The sequence below is a fragment of the Cydia fagiglandana genome, chromosome 20 (genome assembly GCF_963556715.1).
Source record: "Cydia fagiglandana chromosome 20, ilCydFagi1.1, whole genome shotgun sequence".
Classification (NCBI taxonomy): Eukaryota; Metazoa; Arthropoda; class Insecta; order Lepidoptera; family Tortricidae; genus Cydia; species Cydia fagiglandana.
Window position 1 is genome coordinate 6,676,909 of NC_085951.1, and position 26,583 is coordinate 6,703,491.

The window sequence follows — 26,583 nt, forward strand, 5'->3', positions numbered from 1 at the left end:
CCAAGGTGATTGCGAATTTGTCACTACGACAGCTGTGTCAGTAACCTATACTGTGCTACCGTAACATTATTAATTCAATTAATTTAAATTGGCATTACTAATACATATTAGCATCATTGATAACAGCAACAACCAAAAAAAAAGTATTGCAGTCTATGAGATTCTCCGAAAGTAACGCTATTTACTGTAATACAGGATATCTACATAAAATCTCTAAATTAATACAAAAACCTTAAGTTATAAGCGCGAGCGCGCCTACGAACATAAACCGCCATAACTTTTGCTTCCGTTTCCTCATTCCTATTGCCAGTATAAAAAAATCTAGTTCTAGACCAAAACCAATCCACTAATGTATCATCATACAATTTTCCAGAACACATTTAATTACTGTGCTATAAATATAACATATAGAGTTAAATTTCGTCTTTAAAACGTTTACGGATATTCTTTCTTTGTTTTACAATATTTTAGCATTTTAGAACGCAAAAGAAATACGAAATATCAAACAATGCATGAAACGAAACGTATTCATGTGACAGAACAGCTGAGCCCGCTGAAAAAATATTTATTGTGTTGACATCACATTCCTCTCCCCATCTAAAAATGTGTTTAATGTGTTGACACCGACCATGCACGGGACAGCAACCACAAATATCATCAAGTAATTGTGTATTAACCTCAAGATCCAATCTACCTATATCACAAAAATGTCAGCGAGTAGATTGGATGCAGTCTATCGCAGTATACTTATTACAAAATTTTTCACTAAAGGATGGGGAAAGCCTGAAAATTTACGTCGGTATGTGCAATAACTCCTTAGCTGGCTTGTACATAAAATTATTTATTGGTTGTACAGTTGTTTACTCGCATTCCTAACCTTATCAATCGTGTTTACCTAATTTATGTAATCGAATGTTTTGCCCCTCCAAAGGTTATTCGAGTTTAGAAAAATAGTATCGAACCGAGATGAATGCTTCAAGCTCGTTGAGAGAGACTATGCAGTTACAATCACTAAGGTATTTTATTATTATATTTTTTACAATAATTTTGTAATATTTATTTACATAACCTCACTGTTCCATGAATATTTTTCCATGGTTAAATCAGGTCGGTATTATCAGTGTTGCCACCCTTCTAACTCTGGACCATTGACCGGATAACGGAATATTATTCATACAAAGTAACCAGTGTTCCATTTCCGTATCACGGTTGTTTATGTATATTTTTGCCCTTAATTTAGCAAATGTGATCGATCATTATGCTAACCTAAATACTATTCTATAATATCAAAGAAATGTAGTGAATGCTATGAGATATTTTGATTTTTAGTTATACCGGTAACGGTTCCTGCTCTGGAGTGAATAGTATCCTGTGATGGGTCAAATATAAATAATTCCAAAAATTTACAAACATTTAATAATTCTCAAAAACAGATTTTTGTAATCTGCAACCAACTTAATATCTCTTACTTCATGAGAGACATGTTAAATTTTCTTGCAGCAACAAAAACTCTCAGACTGCACACTACTGGAAGGGTACTTTATATCACCACTGCACCGCTACTTGCCCGGGATAGTGCCGGAAGTGGCACAGAAGGCCCACTTCCAGGTTCTCCTGCCTATCCATTGGCCAGAGAAGGGAGTTAAACCCATGTGCTTGCATCTGGCTGGTACCGGTGACCATGTAAGTTTATTATTATTTTTATTTATATGAGCCTAGAGTGTCCCACTGATGGGCAAAGGCCTCCCTCTTTCAAGTATCCCGGTCTTGACCCGCTCCCGCCAGATTATAGTAGTAATTATTACTTTAGGGTCTCCTCTTCTTCTTCCTAGTATAAACCGAAATACATATGAAGGAAAAAATGACCAAGGCCTCCAGTGTTAAGAGCTGGAATCATTATAAGACAATATCCTAAGGGCTTGTGGCGGCGCCCCCACAAAAATAAATAAGTAGTGTGTCTACTTGAAATAACACAAATTATTATAATTTTTTTCATAGTAAGTAATTTAATAATTAATTTTTTACTATGTCCAGTTTGTAAGTTATTTTAATGTTGGTGCATATTTTGAATTATAATTATCATAAGGATGTGAAGTGTGTAAAGTTTTTTCATCACACTTACTCATTAAGATTAATACACCATACAGAGATGCTAATTACATTCTAAGTTTTTTTTCTCATTAGGTACTAGCTGTGTAAGTACTAGTGATGTACCGACTATTGATTTGGCCGACTAGCCGACTAATCGGCGCTCGAATGGCCGATTAGTCGGCCGACTAGTCGGCTAGTCGGCCAGATCATTAGTTTTGTATAAGTTCAGGTGAAAAACAATAGTTTTGCTCTTTTGGTTGCGCTATTCATATATTAGCTTGGCTAAAAGGTGTTTTCTACGGGTTCAAAGACCTATCACAAGAATCCTCGTTCAATTTCTCTTTATTTTATTTTGCGATCCTGAGCAGACCGTCAGTAGGTACAACTTCTAGGAGGTATTTCCAAGGCTCTATTTCCCGTACGTAGTCGCCAGTTAAGAACCTATCCCCTGTCGTCAGCGTCTTTACGAGCAACGTGCCCTGTTTATAAGTCTCTAAATTTTGCAATAACATTAATAGTTCCCCATGGCTCCACCATTAAAAAAAACAAAAACTGAATTATAATAAAATCCTTTCAGTATAGAACTTGGCCATGAAATTACACGAGAATCAGTTGAGATCGACCTGTAGAGGAAAACACCAGCCCACCACCATACAATAACGATCAAACGGTCATTTATATGAACAAAAGTTTTCACACCCTGAATAGGTATTTTGGTAAAATAGACATAAAACATATGGTAAATATTGACTGTTGGTGTCTTTTTTTCTGTTTTTCTTTCACTAATACAGTGCCGACTAATCGGCCATTTTTGCCGATTAGTCGCCGACTAATCGCCGACTACAAATGTTAGTCCGGTAGCAATAACTTTTGAAGTTATAAGATTATTAATGTTGCTTATTTTTTACATATAGTTTCCAGACCACATACTAAACCTAATAATAATAATTTGTGTCATCCTAGGTATTTGCTTAGGTAGAAATTTAGGAATTTCTTTTTTTAAACAGCATTCGGTAAAAACAATATTCGAGATGAAATTCTTTGTTTCCCTGTAAAAGCGAAGTGGCTTCCGACATACACACGCATTTTGTGTCATTTTCATCCACGGGTATAATGACATTTAATAAATACCTAATAGTGAACCTAAAATGCCTAAAATAAAATTATAGTCGGTACGTGAAGTGTTGTACTTCACAGGATATTATAATATGTTATTCAAACAAATGTGTGTCAAATTCATCCACCGCTTTTATTTTTAATATTTTTTTTTCTTATAAAAATCAAGTATCTGCCACAAAATAAAATTCATGTTATTAAGTTTACGTCTACATTATTATAATGCCACATCGAGACAACATTCATAATTTGGGTCATTTTCAACCACGGTTTTTTACTATTTGGCAAAATAAAACTTTGCATGAACGGCGTACGCGGGGAAGGCTACCTACGCGGGTACGAGGGTTGCACTGAAAATGTCGGGAATAGAGAAAACTGTCGCATCTAGACAGTCAATCTTTATTTTAATGCATACTTAAACTCAAACTGACCACGCATATAAATTTTCTTTTGAAAGTAATCATTCTGTAATGCACACGGCTCATAATCCCAAAGTCCTTTTTGTATGGCGATTTTGGGGCCTTAGTGGTTTTGTATGAAATTCGTAAAGTAGCCAACGGAATTGAAGTTTTTTTTACATATATCTATATATAAAAGATTTTTTTACTGTTGTCATATGAATATTTAGGAATGTCGAAATCTGCCGATATGCAACTTTTTTGGCAGTCTTTTTAATTAACAACACAAATGCGATTTTAAATTTTGACGTCGCTTTGGAATGACATGCTTCTTTAAGATCACCCATGGGATAAAATGAAAGCGACTTTCATATATAATTTTAACTGCAAACGAGCGTACGATGAACTCTAGTTCATAAAAAAATAACAGAAGCCCATTGTAACTTTTATTTGTTCGCTGAGGGCATATTGAAAACCGTTTAAAAATGTGATCCGAAAAATCACTTGGCCAAAAATTCAAATAATGTTCGACATACAATTTTCAAATTGTCAGTAATTTTTAAATATAAATGACAACCAAATGGAATATACCTTAAAAGTTTTATAAAGAGTTACATTTTTATAAATTATATGCCTCATTCTATTATGTTATTTCTAAGTGTCCCATTCCCGAATATTTCAGTGCGACCCTCGTAGGGTGCTTGTTAGATGAACATTATGGCTTCTCTATCCGATGGGCCAACGCCGGCCACTCCAAGGAACGCAGCCATGCGGTAGAATGAGATAGCAATATCACTTGCTCCCTCTAACGCATAAATGCGTCCCTCGGAGTGGCCGGCATTGGCCCATCGTGTAGAGGAGCCATTACAGTGTATTTATTTCATTCGGAGGCATCTTTTCATAGGCTCCTCATACTGACCAACATTCGTGAAGTTCGCAATCAAAAGGTACCACTTTATCCTTGCCATAAGGACTCTCTGACAGGTTATTTGTATAAAGATACAATAAAGTTTCGTCTTTATGGTAAACGACAAAGTGGTCCCTACCTTTTGAATGAGAATGTCACATCAGCGACTTTTAAAAATAACTTTTATACGATATTTAGAACACTTTTTAAGATTATTTTAAGACGCAATGTATTGCTAATTTTGTGATGTATAAAGCCTGGCAAGCAACGTCAATTATAATGATGATGATGTACATTGAATACAAGACTTCATAAATTATAAAAGTTATTGAAAAAAAAAGTATGTTCGTTTGAGGAGCAGAATATAATTGTTGTAATTATTTTGGTGATATTACGGGCTCCACCGGGTTGGTATAATTATGAGAAAAAATGTTGGCTTGCGATTATCGTTAGCCACGCCCCCCACAACATAGCATGAATTGAATGCAATGAAAATATTTGCACTTGCATGTGCAACTATAATATGTACCTAGTTGATACATAATATAAAGACTGATTTTATTAATTTTAGTAATATATATTATTACGATACCTTTTGGTTCAATTGGCGTAAAGGACAAAATGCTACTTTTCAGGAGACGCGAAAAACTGCATTTTTTTAAAATGTTTATAATATATTTTTGTGGTTTATCGAGCTATGTTTTTGATGTGTATTGGAAAAGTACTCAAAATGTTAGTCTCTTTACCCTTAATTAGCAATCATATCTATAAATTAAATACGAAAGAAGTTAATTTCTTTTAAAATTGGTCTAAAACACTATGAATGTCCTTTACACCCATGAAATTTTTGATAATTTAGTGAATCTTGTTTATTAGGGGGACGTAAGAGACGTTATCAGACTATTTCATTCCAAATTCGGGGTGTATTAGTTACCAGTCACGTTACACATGTTAACTTTTCTCAGCATAATTTACTGTTACGAAGCTTAAAAATGTATCAAACGGTAGTTCATTATGCCAGGTATATCCCGATAAGAGTTATAATAGTATAGTATCTAAAATCCTAAGAACTTTGTTTATTAAAATTTTCATACATAGGAATTTTACATCTTAAAAATAATTACACAGTAACTATTAGTCAAACCCGTTCTTTATCGCTTCCGGTGCAAAAGTGCCCATAATACTCACGGCATTACCCCGCTGGATGGCTATGGACAGCCTCTGCACCAGAAAAGATTCAGAGTGGGGATCCTCTCCCTTTTGCCTATGTCACGCACAAATTGTTTCGCGTCAGCACCCCAGCAGCCCGCAGTTTCCTCCGCAAAAGGGACGAAAATAAAGGGCAAGTAAAATAATATCAATATGTAGTATAATATGTCCTTTACGACCATATTGACCATACGAGATACGATATGAAAAATCATCAAGACAAATGAAGGGCTTAAAGGACGACAAAACACATGTAAGTCATTTACAACAATATTTATAGCGGTAACCTTTACGATAATATCCATATTTCTAATTTATAACTGGTAATTTACCATTGAGATAAGCTGTTTTTGCAAGCTCATAGTGCAAAAATTGGGTCGAAAAGGCAACTTTTTAAGAGATATCGAACGAAAGCGCTTGGAATTCTGAACAAAACTGTATATAACTACTACCGTAGGCTCAAAGGGCGTAAGGGACAAAATTGCGAAAATGCAGTTATACTCAGTATTTTTTTTTCTATCGAATAGTATTATTTAACGTCTCGATAACTTGAAAAAAATGTCCGTTAAGCACTATGAAAAATCAATGCACACAATTGAACACAATTTTCCAACGCATTTGGCCGTATCTGCCAATTCAAAAAAAAATTGTGAGACATTTTGGCGTAACTCCCAACTTTGTGTACGATTTGCGTGGATGTCTTTTGCATCAGAAATTTTATTAAATAAATATGTGGTAATTTTTTGTCCGTTACGCCTCTTTGCGCTTTTTGAGTGCTAAATGTACGTTACGCCCACAACTAATGGATGTTTACACGAGTGTTATTGTTGTTTTTTTGTGTTTAAGTGGGATGAGCTAGTTATACTTTCCTTGTGAATTTTTTAGCAATGAGCTATAAATAAAGCAATGAGCACATGAGCAGGTAATGTAGGTACTTGCATTACCTGCTCATGTGCTCATTGCTTTATTTATAGGGTTACTAAATTTTGACAATTTAAACTGAACTAGTGGGTACTTTTTCATCAGTTTTATGAAAATAATAAAACATGACTATATTCAAATGATAATTATGGCGTTTAATTAGGGTAAGACTGATAACTTTTAGTTTTGTTTGTGACAGGGTCATTGGTAATACCTATTGATTAAAACGTATCATTAATACTTTTTTGTTTAAACCCTAATTTACAGGATTACCCTTATGAAAGTTACTGTTTAGTTAAATTAACGTTTGCATTTAAATCCATAGAAGTACGTAAGCCTGGCCTTTTTCTACTCTAATGTAATGTCATAAATATGCGATCATATTCATTAAGTTTTACTGAATAGGCATATGAAATTTCTAAACTACTATTGTACCTAATAGTATTTTAGTATGTAAAAGTAAAATTTATAATCTAATTAACATTACAAACAGAAATAACGCATAATACTTTCTATAGTTAAATGAATTTGTTAGAAATTGTTGTATATCAATATATACATCAATGGTAGGACAGCAGTGATTCTGTTGAAGTAATATACCTAAACAAATAAATAGAACATTGTTTTAGTGGCTAAGAAAACGACCTTTTCCACGTTTAAGTATTCAAAATAACAAAAATGTGGAAAAACTTAACAGTGAATACTACATCTCTATATTTTTTCGGAACAAAAATGTAAATTATAGTAAGTACTTAGAAGTATAGTGTTCCCTAAATGCAAGTAGTAGCAATATTGGCAATATTGCAACGAAATTATTGGATTTACGCCAAATGGTACTAAAACAGTTTAAAGTTTAGTACATTACGCCCTTTTTTCTAATAAGATAAACAATAAAGAAGAGACGTAAGGGACGCCCTTCTTAAAAACAGTCGTGTTTTTTGGCGTAACGGACATGCTATTTTCGTTAATAAGCATTGTATTGTAAGTTCAAGAAATCAGTTTAAAAGACCTCAAAAAGTTAGGAATAAGCCACATACAGGCATTAGTTTATTCAAACAAACAAAGAAGGTCTCATTTTTTTCCTCAAACAAAACTGTTTTTTGGCTCTCCTGAAAAATCGCGTTTTGTCAGTTAAGCCCTTTGAGCCTACGGTAGTCGATATAACTCATTTTCACCAAAATGTCCTTTACGCCAATTGAACCCAAAGGTAATTATTATCCAAGAAGCTTGAACTATCAAAAGTGTTGGTAATTATTATTGAGGGTAAATGTATAATAATTATACTTCAATTTAATTTGTTCAAATACTTCATAGTAGCCGAGCTCTTGTCGGTGGAATATTCGCCATTCCGTTCTTTTCTCTGCCACTGTTTTGAGCTCCTGATGCGTCACGTCACTACATTAATTTTCTCTTTGGCCTGGTCAATATATGCACGTCTCGGTCTTCCTCTGCCTCTCTGTTCTTCTATTCTGCCTTCAATTATAGAGTTTATGTAAGTATCGTGACGTATCATGTGCCCCAACATGTTTCCCCTTCGGTTTTCAATTGTTTTTAGCAGAGATCTCTTCTCACCTACCAAATTAAATAAATTTAAAATACTTGAAGTAATATAAACAAATAAAAAAAAACATTGTTTTTGTGGCTAAGAAAACGACCTTTTCCACGTTTAAGTATCCAAAATAACAAAAATGGGGAAAATTGACAGTGAATACATCTCTATAATTTTTCGGAAAAAAAATGTAAAGTATAGTACTAGAAGTATAGTGTTCCCTAAATGCAAGTTGCCAATATTGCAAAGAAGAGGCGTAAGGGACGCCTTTTTAAAAATAGTCGTGTTTTTTGGCGTAACGGACATGCTATTTTCGTAAATAAGCATTGTATTCAAGAAATCAGTTTAAAAGACCTCAAAAAATTAGGAATAAGCCACATACAGGCATCAGTTAATTCAAACAAACAAAAGTGTCTGATTTTTTTCTCAAAACAAAACTGATTTTTGGCTCTCCTGGAAAATCGCGTTTTGTCAGTTAAGCCCTTTGAGGCTACGGTAGTGGATATAACTTATTTTCGCCAAAATGTCCTTTACGCCAATTGAACCCAAAGGTATTATCCAAGAAGCTTGAACTATCAAAAGTGTTGGTAATTATTATTTAAGGTAAATGTATTCAAAACATAAGAATAAACAGGCTTTAAATAACCTCAATACGTGTAATTAATAATATCTATTGTAAAAAAATGCTAAGAACAAAAAAATACGTTAAAAAAATAATGTGCATAATTTACGTTAAGTATGGAAAGACTGGTTTGTGCTATTTATAATGAAAAAAAAAATGTTTATATTAAAATTTATTTGTCCATATAATTAAGATATATTGAAGTTAGACTTGATTAGATAATTAGATATAGAAATCAAAATATTAATAACATTAATATAAATTAAATTCAAGAAGTAATATTTTTATCAAAGAATGAAAGTTACCTCAAGTCACGGCATTAATAAGCAAATTTTACTCAAGTGGTACCTTTTCCCTGTCATTGTCACAAGTATATGATGCGTAACCGTGAACACTAAAGTTTGTAAATTGCGAACTCTTTCTCTTTTACTCCAATTAGACGTAATAAAAGTGACAGAGAAAGATGTCCGCAATTTGCGAATTGCGATGTTCGCGGTAGGCTCTCAGGATGGATATGTCGCATATTTGTTAATCAACATTACGTAACGAATGTCAAAGAGGAATTTCACATTGTCAATGTGTATAGATATAAACAGACCTTAATTCTCTTTCTTACTTACACACTTACATTTATTTTGGTAAATGGTGACATAATGTACAATATCTATAAGTTCTCTTTGTAGTAGTATAACTTTGCATAGGTTGCGTTAATTTGGTGCGCAGGCGAAGTAAACATGCGTTGCGTACGCAACGTGTGGTTTTTAGAGAGAGGCCCTTACCCGCCGTCACGCCAAGGTCACGCCGCGCCCGCCGCGCCCGCTCCCCGTGCACGGCCCGCGTTGCCCGTGAAGAGCTACCCGCTAACGTCGTATGAACGCGAACATTATTTTTGTATTACATATTTGTTTATGCAATGGATGAAACTGACACAAATTCATATTTCTTATCTATCCCGCCTTTTATATTAATAAGGTGTGAACTCTAGTAACCTTAATATTCTTTTGTTATGGTAATAGCCTGTTAGAACAAAATTATCAAAAATCTTATGAAGCTGTGCCTCAATAAGACACAAAAACATGTAATGTACATATTGATACGATTAAATGCGACGTCAGCAATTTATTTTAACTTTAATTATTTTTTGAGTCATTTTGAATAGTATGACATAGTATCCGATTGCAATGGACGTAATTGACACAAACTATGTTTTCACATTAAAAAAACTATCCTAAATGCGACACAGTTACATGTTTTCTCTCGAATATTATTTTCTCCAAAATAATTCAAAATAAAAATAATTACCACAAATTATTAAATAACTTAAAAAGCAAATAATATCTGTGACACAAAACAAAATGTAAGATTAACAACTTAAAACAGCATTCGTAAGCGAAAAAAAATTTGACTTTAATATTACTTTAAGTTAGGGCTCAAAATATAGCCAGCGCTGCAGGACTATGTGGCCGGATAGTCGGCTTTCCCGACTAGTCCGCGACTAGTCGGTACATCCCTAGTAAGTACCCCTCCTACTTCTATTTAACCCCTATTCCTCTCTCTCTCCCTAGCAATCTATCCCACATGGTGGTGGGGTCAGCTTTCCTGCTTAATCTTCTCCACTTCGCCCTGTCCACGACATCGTCCTCGGATAGGGCGAAGAGATTCCTCTACCGAGATTCGTAGGCCACGTCTACGCCTCGGCTAGACTAAAAAAACAAAAAAAAAGCAAAAAGAAAACGGTCACCCATCCAAGTACTGACCCCTCCTGACGTTGCTTAACTTTGGTCAAAAATCACGTTTGTTGTATGGGAGCCCCATTTAAATCTTTATTTTATTCTGTTTTTAGTATTTGTTGTTATAGCGGCAACATAAATACATCATCTGTGAAAATTTCAACTGTCTAGCTATCACGGTTCGTGAGATACAGCTTGGTGACAGACGGACGGACGGACGGACGGACAGCGAAGTCTTAGTAATAGGGTCCCGTTTTACCCTTTGGGTACGGAACCCTAAAAAAACACCCTATTCCTTTAGATTCTTATATATATTCAATGAATAACCCTGCTGTTTATCAAATCTCAATTGTATTCTCAGCTGCAATGTTTATATGTCTGTTAACAAATAAATAAATAAACTGACTACGATTTGGCATCAGCATCCGACATGTGTACTTGAAGCTTTACTTCTGTAAGGACCTAAGTTTGTAGGATAGAACATACACCGGCGTTCAAAAGTGCATGGACATGTTTCAACCGTAATATTAAGGCATTACGGTCGACATCTATCCATGCACTTTTGAATGCTACTGCACATCGTAGGCACATAAGCTTTTTTACTAGCAAGTGCCGTATCTTGTTGCATTGTATCTAATGCATTTCTGCTTGTTTACACTTTACTTTCGGCCGAAATATAGTGTGTCGATAACCCTCTATATAGAATAGAATAGGTACTATGGAGTGAACTGCCAAATTGACACATTTTGAGCTAGCCCCCTCGCCCCTCTTAATCTAAGGGCTCGCTGGGGCCCCGGCCACGACGAGCCAAGCAAAGCGGAAGGGTAGTGCCCTACCTTTTCTTTAAGCGCTTCGTAGTTTTTTTGAACCCTTATAACTTGGGTTTAGATTACCAGATAAACAAAATGCTCGACATATGATGTCAATAGTGGACTCATTATCATTAAACAAAAAGTTAAATTGCATATCTCTTATACTTTAGATTTTATTGATATCTAGAAAACCCCTATGTCGTCACTGAGTAAGTGATGAATTTATGATTATCAAAATTCTTAAGGTACTTACTTTCTGGAGTTCCAGAAAGCTGAAATTTGGTATGTAAGCTAGTATTAGTACACGAATAATAACAAAAATCCTAAAACATTGAAACCTTTACCCCCAACCCCTTAATGTAGGGGATTATGAGGTTTTTTTTTTTTTTTTACAAAAAATACAAAAATACAAAAAAAATAATAATAATAATAAGCCCGCAGGGCAGCTTGTGGCGAGCTGTTGGGGAGTAACGTAACGACCCCACGGACCCGAGTGCTCCCGAGAGTCGGTCAGGGTCTCCGTCTCCGGCGTGTCTTCGTCGGTCGGAGTGGACCCCAAGGGGACCCGCAGGACTCTCAGCTCTGGCTCGCCTTCATTGGCCGTCCAGAGAGGAATCGCTAGAGCTATATGCTCCAGGAGTGGAAGTGAAAGATGCATAAGACGCGAGTTGGCACAGTGGCTGTTAACAGTCACTGGGTAGAAAGCGGCGCACACCTCTCGACACCCCTGAGCCGCTCACACCGATGTTGCTCCTGGTCGTCTTCGCGACGGCAGTTTCAGGGGCCCATCTAGTCAGCGGCGAGTCACCGCCTGCCTCGATAACGTGTGTTAGCATTGTTATGGCAGGTGTCCGAACTCTTTACAATAGCCCAGTCTCATTGTCCACCCAAACTTCAATCCATAGACCGGTATACTATTCACTTTTGCTACAATAGTCCCAATGCCTGCTGAGACCGGTTCATGGGTGTCTATTGTTGCACCTGTGAACGGGTTCCAGCAGGCGTTCTACATGACATTAAAGCTCTCCAAGAGGCCTCTACGTGTTGGATCTGTGTCCCCACGCAAGCCTATCAAAAAACCGGGATTATAGGCCCGTGATATCGAAGGAGATACAAATAATAATAATAAAATGCTTTATTGCACACTACAAAAGAAATGGTACAAAAGTATGAACAGGTACAAATATGTAGGTAACAACAGGCGGACTTATCGCTAAACAGCGATCTCTTCCAGACAACCCACACAGACAGACACAGACACAGATTTTTTTTGAGAGAAAATATTTCGTTACCAGGCATAGATAACACATAGGCTTAACAAAACAGTTTCACTTAAAATATTACAATTTGGTTAGCAGTAGCCCTCACACTAGGTCAAGCCTGTGTCGTGAGGACTCTAGGAAATTCCAGTAGATTTATCAATAAGATGATGCGAAAACAAATACAGATATAAAGCGAGTTTACAAATATAAATGAGCTAATATAAATTAAACTATTTTTAAAAGCTAACAAACAATCTATCTTAGTTATTAACTTATTATTATAAACTTATGGTATAAGCTGTGCGAGCGTGGTATAGTGTGTGTGTGAGTGTGTGTGTGTTTGTGTGTGTGTGTGTGTGTGTGTGTGTGTGTGTATGTGAAAAAGAGATGTTGTGCTTACTGCAAAGGTTTCAATATATCTTCTGTTGCCTGGTACGAGAGAGAGATTAACCACATACGAACAATGGTCTGAAATTCTTTGACTGTCATATCTTGTACATTGAAGAGTTTTGATATATAGTTATAAATAAACGGATGGAGGAATTGTGGGAAGCGTCTTGCATAAGGCGTTCTCGTCTTATTTTGAGGGACGCGGAAGATCCTTTTACTCCGGTACGATGCGAAACCGGGCGAATTTAATGTGTTTCGATGCATTATCGTGGCTACCTTAAGGATAAACAACTGGCGGACTGAGAGGGTGTTAGTTTCGGACAGCAGTTGGTTTGTTTTAATAGGGGGTATTACTGCAACGTTCTGCCGCCAGAGTGCAGCACTAAGCTAGCTAGTAAACCATAGATACTACTGTTTATATAATTTTCTTGACATCTCATCCCTCTAGCGTTATATTTTAACTGAATGTCATATCCTTCTGTGCACACATGTTTGGAGTTATAGTCCAGATCTAAACTATAAGCTTATTTATTAATGTAATTTCTGTAAATGTCTGTAACTTGTTTTGTGAGCCTAATAAATAAAATAAAATAAAAATAGAGTAATTTATACATACTGTGCCTTAAACTGTTTTTGGACTAGTTTTCACAGACAATAAAATATGACATTGCTGCATCAAGGCGGTTTGTTAACAAGGGCCTACCGGGAAACGCGAAAATTCGAAATTTAGTTGTCTACCACTTTATCGCTCGAATTTGCAAGAGTGATAAAGAGGTTAGATAACGAAATTTCGTTTTTTTGTTTCGCGGTAGACCTCCAGATTGTGATGATGGATTTGGTACAGGCGCCCCCTACGCAGGGTTTTGCTTAATATTCCCTATTGCCGCGCAATGGGGTTAGCAACTGCCAAAGCTTTGCATAGATAGCGCCATCATAGCTTGCCCCTTTTTCTATGAGATTTGGCTTAAAGAGCTGGCATTCAAAGCATTAAAAAAACAAAAATTTGACACAATTCTAGGGATTGACGGGGCAAGCTATGATGGCGCCATCTGCTTAATACTTTGACCGGCCAACCCCATTTTCTCGCGAGGTTGCTGGTTCTTTGTACCTATACGCGCCTTATGAATTAATAACATCTAAACCTTGAGGATGACGTATGTGGCGTGATTGCTCTTATCGATTTATTAATATGGTATTTATAGTCGCAATGCGTCATTAGTAGATCAATGTCTCTTGCATATAATGTCTGCAGTAAGTCTAGGCCAAACGGTCAATTTTAATTTAAAACTCGAGTAGGTAGGTACAGGTACTACATTCAAAATCCAAAACACCTAATCGATAAAGTTAAACATAGAGGAAATCTGCTTTATTTGTACCCCTACTAAAAATGCTATTTATTAGGACGTAATGAAAACAAAATCAATTGATAATCAATATAAAATATACGGGTTCCCCTGTGGGGTTCTTATTTCGCGCGAATGTTTTAAGAACTTTATTTTAAACTAAATGAATTGGTTTACTAGACAAGTGAATCATTACGGGTTGCAGATTTTACCGGATTTCTTGTAGCTAACAATCTCTTTCCTCGCATTATCCCGGCATTTTGCCGCGGCTCATGGGAGCCTGGGATCCGCTTGGTAACTAATCCCAAGAATTGACGTAGGCACTAGTTTTTACCAAAGCGACTGCCATCTGACCTTCCAAGCCAGAGGGGAAACTAGGCCTTAATGGGATTAGTCCGGTTCCCTCACGATGTTTTTCTTCACCGAAAAGCGACTGGTAAATATGAAAGGATATTTCGTACATAAGTTCTGAAAAACTCATAGGTGCGAGTCAGGGTTTGAACGCGCGACCTCCGGATTGCAAGTCGCACGCTCTTACCGCTAGGCCAACCAGCGCTTCCTAGCACTTTGCGCTTTTGGTAGCTACCATAAGTTCACTAAACTGCGTCTTGGTTGCAGTTCTTCTGGCGGCGTCGGAATCTGATGGTGAAGCCGCTCATCAAGGAAGCTGGCATTGGCGGCATCATCCTCGAGAACCCCTTCTACGGCCTACGGAAACCGACGGACCAGGTGTAAGGAACACACACACTTATTTAAAAAATATTAAATAAAAATTATTCGTTTGTTTCGCAAAGTTTCATAATAGCGTAAGTCAGGGGATGCCAACCTTTTTTGTGTCTGGCCTTTGTGTGCAACAATTTACAGCCGCCATCATCCTCGAGAACCCCTTCTACGGCCTCCGGAAACCGACGGACCAGGTGTAAGGAACACGCACACTTATTAAAAAACATTGGATAGTAGTTAGTTAGTTGGAAGTCTAAGGAGAGGCCTTTGCCCAGCAGTGGGACACCTTCAGGATCTAAAAAAAATAGTTATCCGTTTGTTTCGCCAAAATTGCGGAAGTCAGGTGACACCAACCTTTTTTTTGTCTAACCTCTGTGCTGTAAGCCACACGGGATGGTTATGACATTTAGGGCTTTTGCTAAATAGGAAATTCTATAGCGGAAGTATTGAACAACCAATTTAGCTAGAACCCTAAATGGCGCAACAATCGCGGTATGGTACGCGGGAGACGATTGATCATGTTAGTGTGGGAATCGCCAAAAGGTGCCATTCGCGAATATACCCACATCGATAGAACATTCCGTGCCCATAAAAGGTGTCTAAAAAATCACAACCGCTATGACATTGCGCGGCATAAGCTACTCTGCATTCAAATTTGATCTTTATTTCCAGCAGATATAATCGGTTTTAGCTTGTCTTGTAAAGTCCACCTACGTGTGAAATCGTAGTTCTGATATGATTTAATGTGGGCTGGTCAAGTCAACACCTGTGTCTTTTATTAGAGACAAACGTAAGGGCGTGTTGTTATTTACTTTCAAACGTGGCACAGTGCCATGATGACATTATTGTAATATCTATAAATGTAGGTAACATTATGTAATATACAGTTTTCTTATTGATTGTTTACATTATGAATGAAAACAAATGAAGGTTAAGAATATTTATTTTAAACCGAAAATAGTTGGACTATAATGAAAAACCCTGGTTTTCATTATGGCCAATCTTTGATAACAAAAGTACGACCCACGTGTCCCAATAACACCAGTCTTATACCATTGGGTAGACTACTTAAACTAACTGGCGTTATCTACCTCTCTATTACTCAGCTTGCGTGATAGAGAGGCAAACAAACGAAACCGATAATAGGCCCCCTTTAGCCACCGCCTCAGTAAAAGTCAAATATGGCCACCACAGCGTCGAAAATGCAGACGCTAGTGGAAGACGAGAGACGATATGCCCATTTCATCCATAGGTCTGAACCTATATGGTAGAAGCCCCTATCTTGCAAGATACATGTCGAATTTAAAGTAAGGAGATTTCTATACTGATGTGATTACCGGATATATCCGCCGAAGATTGCCGCCCAGCCAAACAAGACGTCCACGCCAGGCTAGAACAATTTCATCATATAAAGCAGTAGTACCACGATCCCGACTATCGAGCCGTCCTTCCTGGGAACGAAATCATAAAATATCCGATAGTCGGGTTTTCGGCACTGAATGTGTTAAAGGAACGAATGTGTAGTTCGTTGACTGTAAAAGGCCTGCTTGTATATGTGATACACGTCGATAAGATATTTATGATTATGATTCATCTGAACGCTTACATCACTGATAGTTTAGTCAGGCCTTTAAAGTTAATCTCATCGGTTACCTAATTCACGAGTGTTGAAACTAATATCTTATCAAATTAAGCAAACGTGGGTGTTATCATTTAGGATAGACTTGAATTATAATTATAAATGTCAAATCTTTAAATTCAATATGTATCTGTACCTATTTACTAATGTTTTAGCACATCAAGAGGCCATTTTTTTGTTATTATGGTCATTCTTTCAAGTTCATATTATATAGTATGTACTATACCTGCTGGGGAATCAGTAGGATAAAAGGCACTACATATATTTGATCGCCCGGTCGGACTGGGTAGTCTTAGGGTCGGTTGCACAAAACCGTATGTCATCGTTAAAGCGTTCGCAAATTTTTTTGCATGGGAATTCTAATACTTCCCAGCTGTTTGACGTTAATCATTATGTTAACTGTGGTTGGTGCAACTGGGCCTTTATGTATAATAGTTAAATAATAATGATAGACTTATTAAGTTATTAGTCTTTATATTACAGACGGTCATCTCTCCACAACGTGTCAGATATCTTCGTGATGGGTGGTTGCCTGATTCTGGAATCACTAGTTCTGTTCCACTGGTGTGAGCGGAACGGACTCGGCCCTCTCGGCGTCACCGGACTGTCCATGGGCGGTCATGTAAGTACCAACATATTTGAATATATTTCAGGCGGTCATCTCTCCACAACGTGTCAGACATCTTCGTGATGGGTGGTTGCCTGATTCTGGAATCGCTAGTTCTGTTCCACTGGTGTGAGCGGAACGGACTCGGTCCTCTCGGCGTCACCGGACTGTCCATGGGCGTTCATGTAAGTACCAACATATTTGAATATATTTCAGGCGGTCATCTCTCCACAACGTGTCAGACATCTTCGTGATGGGTGGTTGCCTGATTCTGGAATCGCTAGTTCAGCCAGCCTAGCCAAGGTTACAATCGCTATCGCTTCGACAACGAAAAACTTTACGTCTCTCTATCACTCTTCCATATAAGTGCGACAGTGACAGTTGCGTTTCGATCGCTACGGAGCGTAAGCGATTGACATCTTGGCTACGCGGCCTGTTCCACTGGTGTGAGCGGAACGGACTCGGTCCTCTCGGCGTCACCGGACTGTCCATGGGCGGTCATGTAAGTACCAACATATTTGAATATATTTCAGGCGGTCATCTCTCCACAACGTGTCAGACATCTTCGTGATGGGTGGTTGTCTGATTCTGGAATCGCTAGTTCTGTTCCACTGGTGTGAGCGGAACGGACTCGGTCCTCTCGGCGTCACCGGACTGTCCATGGGCGGTCATGTAAGTACATAGTTTATCTCAGTAACCCTCTTAGGGGCACTTGCACCATCCAACTAACCCGGGGTTAACCGGTTAATCCTGGAGTTACCATAGTTACCAGTACAATTTGACACTGTGTTGACGGTTTAACCGGTTAACACCGGGTTAGTGGGATGGTGCAAGTGGCGCTTACTCTCTCCAACTTTCAACCTTGGTCTCTTTAAAGCTAAAGTGACTAGGCTATTACTAAACCGGTGAGCTCTGTCTTCACTTTCCTAGTGACTAGAGCCAATCGCCGATCTGATTATTGTATGTATAAAAAAATAGTTATTTGTTTTACAAGGGGGCAAAATTGTTGTTTAACCGCTCGTGATAATATTGATACCCGAGCAAGCGAAATCTTGAGCGTTGCGAGGGTTTCAAAGCACGAAGGTTAAACAAAATTTGCTCCCGAGTGAAACACAAAATTTTTCACCACACCAACCCGAAGCATATATTAAAAGTAAAATATCAAACCAAATCAAATCCAAATGAATGTTATTAAATATTTATCATCCAAAATGAACATTTAAAAGTCAATTCAACCAGAAAACATAAGAAAACAACTCACAATTTGCATTTGATTACTTTGCCTCACATGTGAATAAAATGCAGCTTTGCTATCAGTTTTTGAAGTGCAAAGTAAGCCTTTCCGAGCTGGTGTGGTGAAAAAATCTTTTCCGCTACTAAGATGTGCGTTGCCTAGCAGTGGGACACTATAACGGGCTAAGAAAAAAATTAACTACACTATTTTGTTTGTAGATGGCGTCGCTAGCAGCCACAAACTGGCCGAAACCCCTGGTGCTAGTGCCGTGCTTGTCCTGGTCAACCGCGTCTGCAGTGTTCCTACAGGTATATTTAAAAAATATGCGAATGCTCTCTTTCCCCTGCCCTTATCCCACGTCATGTGGGGTCGGCACAACATGTTTTTCTCTTCCATTCTCCTCTGTCTTTCGTGTCCTCAGCACTCACTCCTTTCTTTCTCATATCCTCTTTCACACAATCCATCCATCGTTTTTTGGGTCTACCATACGCTCTCCGTCCATCAACATTCATCCCTAACATTCTTTTGCCTATATGGCATTCATCCCTCCTCATTACATGCCCATACCACGACAACCTAGCAGTCCTCATTTTCTCCGTTACTGGAGCTACTTTCAAACTTCCTCTTATATACTCATTCTTAATCCGATCCTTTCTCGTCACTCCACACATCCATCTCAGCATTCTCATTTCCGCTGCATGCACTCTTCTTTCATCCGCTACTTTCGTCGCCCAGCATTCTGATCCATACATTACAACAGGTCTCACGATCGTTCTGTATATTTTCCCCTTAAGTTTAAGGGGCATTCGTGGATCGCAAGTTGTTCCAGAGACCTGTCGCCATTTCATCCATCCCGCATTTATTCTATTTTTCACGTCTCGGTCGATGTTTCCGTCACCTTGGATCAATGACCCAAGGTACCGGAAGTCAGAGCAGACTGGTAGGGATACACCGTTTAAGGCAATATGGGAAAAACTGGATGGACCACCGAAATCGCAGAACATGTGCTCCGTTTTTGTTCTGCTTATTTTGAGTCCCACGCTTTCCAGCTTTTCTTGCCATTAAAAATATGCGAATGCGACTGTCTTTATATTTTAGCTACAAATAAACATTAACCCTTATCCAGGCATAGTACGATTTATCGACCACATACGCGCCCCTAGAATTTCAACTTTAGCATTCCGATTTAAGATTCAAATTAGTTTGCACTTTCGGGAAATTTGACTTGTCTTTAAATGAATCATCAAAGCTGGATTAATTGGAATATATTTGGATTTTTCGGGAAAACCTTGTAGATTGGTGCGGCCTGAAAAAAGGGTTAAGTAAAACCGATATGGGTACTATTAAGTATCAAGCAAAGTTTGACATTACAGGGTGTCATGTCACAATCAATAAACTGGGATTTACTAGAAGACCAGTACCTCTCGGACGGCGAATACCGCGAAAAACTCAGCAAAATGGTCACCATCGTCGACGAGGCTTTTCTAGCGGGGAAAAAATTCGCACAGACCTACCATCCCTCCACCCATCCCATCTCCACCACCGTTGACATGGCTAAAAAACTAGACGTAACTTATAAGGAGGCCAATGTGGAAAATCCAGACATCGTGGACATGACAAAGAATATGGAGGAGTCAAATAAAAATGTGCCAAAGAAAGAAGCGAAACCGTTTCCGAGGGAGGCTTTGATTCAAGAGTTGCAGAGGCTTCTGGACGAGAAGAAGATTAGTCAGCAGTTGTATGAGAAGTTGTTGTCGAACGACAAGTTTGAGCTGCTGCCGCGGGATATTGACGATATCAACAAGTTGACGGAGGAGAAGATTAATGAGATATTGATGAAGTGTAAAATTGGTGAGTGTAGTGGTATGTAGCTAGTAAGTTAAGTATAGATATAGTTTAAGCATATGCACGACGCCATGTAGGACAGTCATTAGAGAGACGTAGTCATAAAAGGTTGTTTTCACTCACATTCCGTTTTATATTATTCGTATTCGTTTTGTTTTCATATGGGTATGGTGTGGTGGTCATAAGTTCAAAGAGAAAGAATATAATGTACTAGCTGTTGCCCGCGACTTCGTCCGCGTGGAATCTTATCTTCAACATTTTACATCTTTAGTACCTATAATTTTCATATCCAAGCAATGTTGAAATTAAGTACTTTATTAGCAAGTTGTATGAAGTTTTAAGTCAAGTGGATTTTGATGTTGGTTGCTGAAATTACTTTTCTTGTATTCTCATAATAGGTACCTATGCCCTTATATAAAGATTTAAGTTCCGCACTCACAAAATATCTGATCTCCATACAAACTTTCAATCTCTTTCTCACCACCTTGGGGGATGATTTTCAAAAATGCTTGAATTAGTTTTCATGTTTTTTAATTTAATACCTTTTTTTGCATAAAGTTCAAGTTCCTAGCTTAAAATTAAATTTACACCCCAAGACGAACTTTCATCCCCTTTTAAACCCCCTTAGGGCTTGAATTTCCAAAAACGTTGCAATAACTTTTTTTTTGTAATCACTAATCAGCTATTATATCTTTCTAAGAAGTTTCAAAGCATTTGTAATGGATCAAACTTTGAACCCCATTTTAACCCTGTTAGGGGATGAATTTTACAAATCGCTGAAATCACTTTTATTGTCTTCTAATAATATCCCCAAATACAAAGATTCAAATCCCGCGCTCGAAAAAATGTATAATATCTATACAAACTTTCAACCCCGTTTTCACCACCATAGGGGATGAATTTTCAAAACCGCTGAAATTAGTTTTCTTGTATTTTAATTTAATACCTTTTTACAAAGTTTCCAGTTCCTAGCTTCAAATAAAATTTGTACCTGAAGACGAATTTTCATCCCCTTTTAAACCCCCTTAGGGCTTGAATTTCCAAAAACGTTGCAATAACTTTTTTTTTGTAATCACTAATCAGCTATTATATCTTTCTAAGAAGTTTCAAAGCATTTGTAATGGATCAAACTTTGAACCCCATTTTAACCCTGTTAGGGGATGAATTTTACAAATCGCTGAAATCACTTTTATTGTCTTCTAATAATATCCCCAAATACAAAGATTCAAATCCCGCGCTCGAAAAAATGTATAATATCTATACAAACTTTCAACCCCGTTTTCACCACCATAGGGGATGAATTTTCAAAACCGCTGAAATTAGTTTTCTTGTATTTTAATTTAATACCTTTTTACAAAGTTTCCAGTTCCTAGCTTCAAATAAAATTTGTACCTGAAGACGAATTTTCATCCCCTTTTTAACCCCCTTAGGGGTTGAATTTCCAAAAACGTTGCAATTACTTTTTTTTGTAATCGGCTATTATGCCATTGTAAGAATTTTCAAAACCATTTGTAATGGATTCAAACTTTCAACCCCTTTTTAACCCTGTTTCGGGATGAATTTTACAAAACGCTGAAATTACTTTTATTATCTTCTAATAATATCCCCAAATACAAAGATTCAAGTCCCGCGCTCGAGAAAAATTTTGATATCCATACAAACTTTCAACCCCTTTTTCACCACCTTGGGGGATGAATTTTGTAAATCGCTGAAATCAGTTTACTTGTATTTAAATTTGCAACTTTTTTAAAAGGTTTCAAGTTCCTAGCTTAAAATAAAATTTACACCCGAAGACGAACTTTCATCCCCTTTTTAACCCCCTTAGGGGTTGAATTTCCAAAAACGTTGCAACCACTTTTTTTTGTAATCGGCTATTATGCCTTTCTAAGAAGTTTCAAAGCATTTGTAATGGATTAAAATTTTCAACCCCTTTTTAACCCTGTTAGGGGATGAATTTTACAAAACACTGAAATTACTTTTCCTGTCTTCTAATAATATCCCTAAATACAAAGATTCAAGTCCCACACTCGAAATTTTTTTTGATATCCATACAAACTTTCAACCCCTTTTTCACCACCTTAGGGGATGAATTTTCAAAAACGCTGAAATTAGTTTCCTTGTATTTTAATAATATATCTTTCTACGAAGTTTCGAATTCCTAGCTTAAAAGAAAACTTTAACCCCATATAAACTTTCATCCCCTTTTTTAACCCCCTTAAGGGTTAAATTTCTCAAAATCGCTTCTTATCTCTTGTACACTTTATAAATGCAATCTGGTGTGCAAATTTCAACTTTCTGGCTTTTGTAGTTTCGGCTCTGCGTTGATGAATCAGTCAGTCAGTCAGTCAGGACACTTGCATTTATATATATAGATAGAGAGTTTATTACTGTCATGGTAAATTATGTAGCCACCGTATATTTACTGCCATCTTTCGACAGAAGATTAAAACTGTTAGAACGCCATTTGACTTTGATCCTTATTCTTTCACTGATATGTGTCAATTTATTACATATCGAAGTTAACGCCATCTACTCGACTGTGGTTATGGCGCTATCGCTCTAAAAGATTGCACCATATATTTGGTTTGGCCTACTGTCGAGTATTTTTGATATCTGCCGGTTCTGTGAAAATATATACTTTTATACTCAATTTCAGTTAAAATTTATAAACAATACTGATCCATTTTATCTCCTTGGTTATTATTCTTTAAATGTTAACTCGATTTTAGTTCAATTAGATTGTACTAAGTACCTAGTCATCGTAAAAAAATTATTCATTCTGATTTACGATATACCTTTTAAATGTCTAAATTTTATTATTATTTTCAGCCGATTTAAGATCAACAGGTATTGTTGAAAACAAAACCGAACCAGCCAAAAGCCAAAAGACCACTGGCGCCCAATCCATTTTAAAACCACCAACACAACTCCAACCAATCCCGGAGACCAAACTAGTCAAAGCCAAGAGTAAATCCTGGACAGTCTCGGAGATAACTTCTGATCTGTGGTCGAATCTGTCTTTCATGAAGAGTAAGAGCGAGAAGAAGATAGACTGGAGCAAGGTGCACTGGAGGGACAGAGAGGCACTGCAGTTCATGAGAGGGATCATGGATGAGTGCACGCATTTAAGTAACTTCTCTGTGCCGTATGACACTTCGTTGATTATTGGTAAGTTGTAATTTCGTGTCTAAATGTCAAATTAAGGTCTTGGTTTCTGGTTTACCTCTAGCCGCCCATACGTCAAACCTTGCCAAGCAAAATTAAATTTTATTTTGTCAACACAAAGTTCAAATTAGAATGGAACGGGAGACCTTTTTATAGGTCTCTGGGCGGCTAGAGGTTATGTGATATCGCTGGCCCAATATTACAGGGTTCCATGTGACATTAATAAGTCGAATTTCAACTATATTCAAGAAAACTGCTTATGTTTGGGAGCTACCACCCAGTTGTTACCAAAGTGAATTAGTGCCAATTACACTGGATTACTGAGATAAGCCCCTATTTTTTTTACAGCTGTGTGTGCGAAACACGACGCGTACGTACCAAGAGACGACGTGGGCACGCTAGAGGAGATCTGGCCCGGCGCTGAGGTGCGCTACGTGGACGCCGGCCACGTGTCCGCCTACATCCTGCACCAGTCGCTCTTCAGGTAACATTACACTAGACACGTGGGCACGCTAGAAGAGATCTGGCCCGGCGCTGAGGTGCGCTACGTGGACGCCGGCCACGTGTCCGCCTACATCCTGCACCAGTCGCTCTTCAGGTAACATTACACTAGACACGTGGGCACGCTAGAAGAGATCTGGCCCGGCGCTGAGGTGCGCTACGTGGACGCCGGCCACGTGTCCGCCTACATCCTGCACCAGTCGCTCTTCAGGTAACATTACACTAGACACGTGGGCACGCTAGAGGAGATCTGGCCCGGCGCTGAGGTGCGCTACGTGGACGCCGGCCACGTGTCCGCCTACATCCTGCACCAGTCGCTCTTCAGGTAACATTACACTAGACACGTGGGCACGCTAGAGGAGATCTGGCCCGGCGCTGAGGTGCGCTACGTGGACGCCGGCCACGTGTCCGCCTACATCCTGCACCAGTCGCTCTTCAGGTAACATTACACTAGACACGTGAGCACGCTAGAGATCTGGCCCGACGCCAAGGTAAGGGAGATATGGCTATCTCTCTTACCTGGTTGGCAGTTGGCACCAGGTTGTCACTTTGATTGGCAGATACTACAGTCAGGCTTCTAACGTGAAAACAAGCTTATAGTGTGTCAAGCCATTTCCGTCAGTAGAAAAAAGCGGCAAATTTAAAATATGTAGGCGCGAAGGGTAATCGTCCCAAAGAAAATTTGAATTTCACGCCTTTTCCTACTGACAAAGTTGTTTGATTGACTGGCTATTTATGCTTTAAAAAAAAAACATTTAATTTGCCTTGATATGTTTTGATATAAATCAAAACGTCGCTATCAGCTCTACCTTTACAATAATACTAATGAGTTGATTTTATAACATTTCATTTTGTTTACAGGGCTTGCATAAAAGAAGCATTTGAAAGGTCAAAGAAAAAATGGAAAGACGGCAAACATATTAACTGACGGTAGCTTTCACCTCAAACTAGAACTACGTAGTCTCTTCAATAGGTAGCAAATATCCTCACTGTAACAACTAACTGGGCATGGTTAGACTTAGACCTTATGCTTTTATTAATAAGGTTTACTAATGGTCAGTTACTTGTGACAACGATGATATATGCCTGATTAAGGCGGTATTCACATTGCGGATCCGCTTCCCGCGCCGGTGTTCGAGCGAGACATTGCTATATAAACCCATAATGTTGTCTCGCTCACATACCTGAGCGGAGTGTGTCGGCATCAGTGTGGTAACCTTGTTACTTTTAGACTAATCGGTAAGCAAAGAAACATATTTTCATATTGAAACTATAAAAAGCCATATAGGTGTGATACGAATACGAAATTATGCAATAGGATAGATTATCCGTCCTAAGGCCCAGCTATACAAATGAAATTTCCAATATTTGTTACTGAAATTTTAACCTACAGTGTAGGGAATAGAGTTGATTTTGTTTTGTTAGAAAATTTAACAAAACAAAGCAATTGCAACTCTGTTCTAATTGAAAGATTAAAATTTCTTCGAACTGAATATGTCCTATAGGTAGGACGTTGGGCCTCAGGAGGATATAATATAGACGTGTGATAGCTTTACAATCTTTACATGCATAAGAAAATGTACAAATTAGAATTAACTTGAGCTTATGAATGTCTGTGTCTGAATAACAATAATTATTGAAACGTTAACATTTCTGTATAGACTGTATAATTGCTCAATGTCTAGTTAATAATGAGCCTTGTAACCATACTATAAGGTGGAAAATCGGGCACCTTATTAGTGTCAAATTTTAAAACTTTTTATACTATTAGACAATGTAGTCAAGTTTGTACTGTACTTGTTTCGCTTCTGACTTTATCACGTGAATGGTAATTTTTAAGCCTATTTTGGCGTTTGAACGTATTCGATGTTTTATCATAAAAAATCGGTATCTCATGTATTGGGTATGTGTAAAGGTCCAAGCCATCTCAGCGCATGTTTTGGCATAAATATATACTTTATGACCGAATTTGTTTGAAATTAACTGTCAAGGAACAATTTTCCGAAAGCCAGGCGACATAAACTACACATAGCCAATAATGGATATAAAATAAATGCCTTATTTTACACATATCTGACGTGGCCAATTTCAAGGTATTTTTGTCAACATTTTACGTGTGTGAATAACAAAAGCTTTCGCGTTATTGTGAGACGATCCTAGTTATTTACATATATTTATTTAGTCCCAGAATAGTGCATGGATTTATTATAATTGAGCTCTTCTGATACAGTTATGCTTTTCATAGATTTATTACAACACAAGTGTAGATAGTGTATTCTTTTTTGAGATACGAAGTTATAATTTTTATAATAAATATTGTTTTATGTTTAATGAATGTGGTTTTTCTTTAAAAATATAATACAATTATATATTATCTCCACTTTTATAATATTCAGGATTTAGTGAGATGTCGTGTTTAGATATTTGCGAGAACCATTTTCTTCGATATATTTATTTATTTAAACTTTATTGCACAAAATACAATACAAATAAAATGTACAAATGGTGGACTTAATGCC

The 26,583-nt window shown here is 37.6% G+C and overlaps 1 protein-coding gene across 2 annotated transcripts; it reads left to right on the plus strand.

Moving 5' to 3' along the window:
• Positions 1-517: 517 nt before the first annotated feature.
• LOC134674918 (protein ABHD18) lies at positions 518-26,390 on the plus strand. Of its 2 annotated transcripts, XM_063533079.1 has the most exons (10): positions 518-799; positions 932-1,016; positions 1,501-1,683; positions 14,969-15,081; positions 17,196-17,334; positions 18,772-18,861; positions 19,927-20,404; positions 23,228-23,566; positions 23,912-24,503; positions 24,926-26,390. In XM_063533079.1, the coding sequence occupies exons 1-9, from the start codon at positions 708-710 to the stop codon at positions 24,049-24,051; spliced, it is 1,659 nt and encodes a 552-aa protein (XP_063389149.1). In that variant the 5' UTR covers positions 518-707; the 3' UTR covers positions 24,052-24,503; positions 24,926-26,390. The 2 variants fall into 2 exon arrangements, with proteins under 2 accessions (XP_063389149.1, XP_063389150.1); XM_063533080.1 differs by lacking the exon at positions 932-1,016.
• Positions 26,391-26,583: the final 193 nt, after the last annotated feature.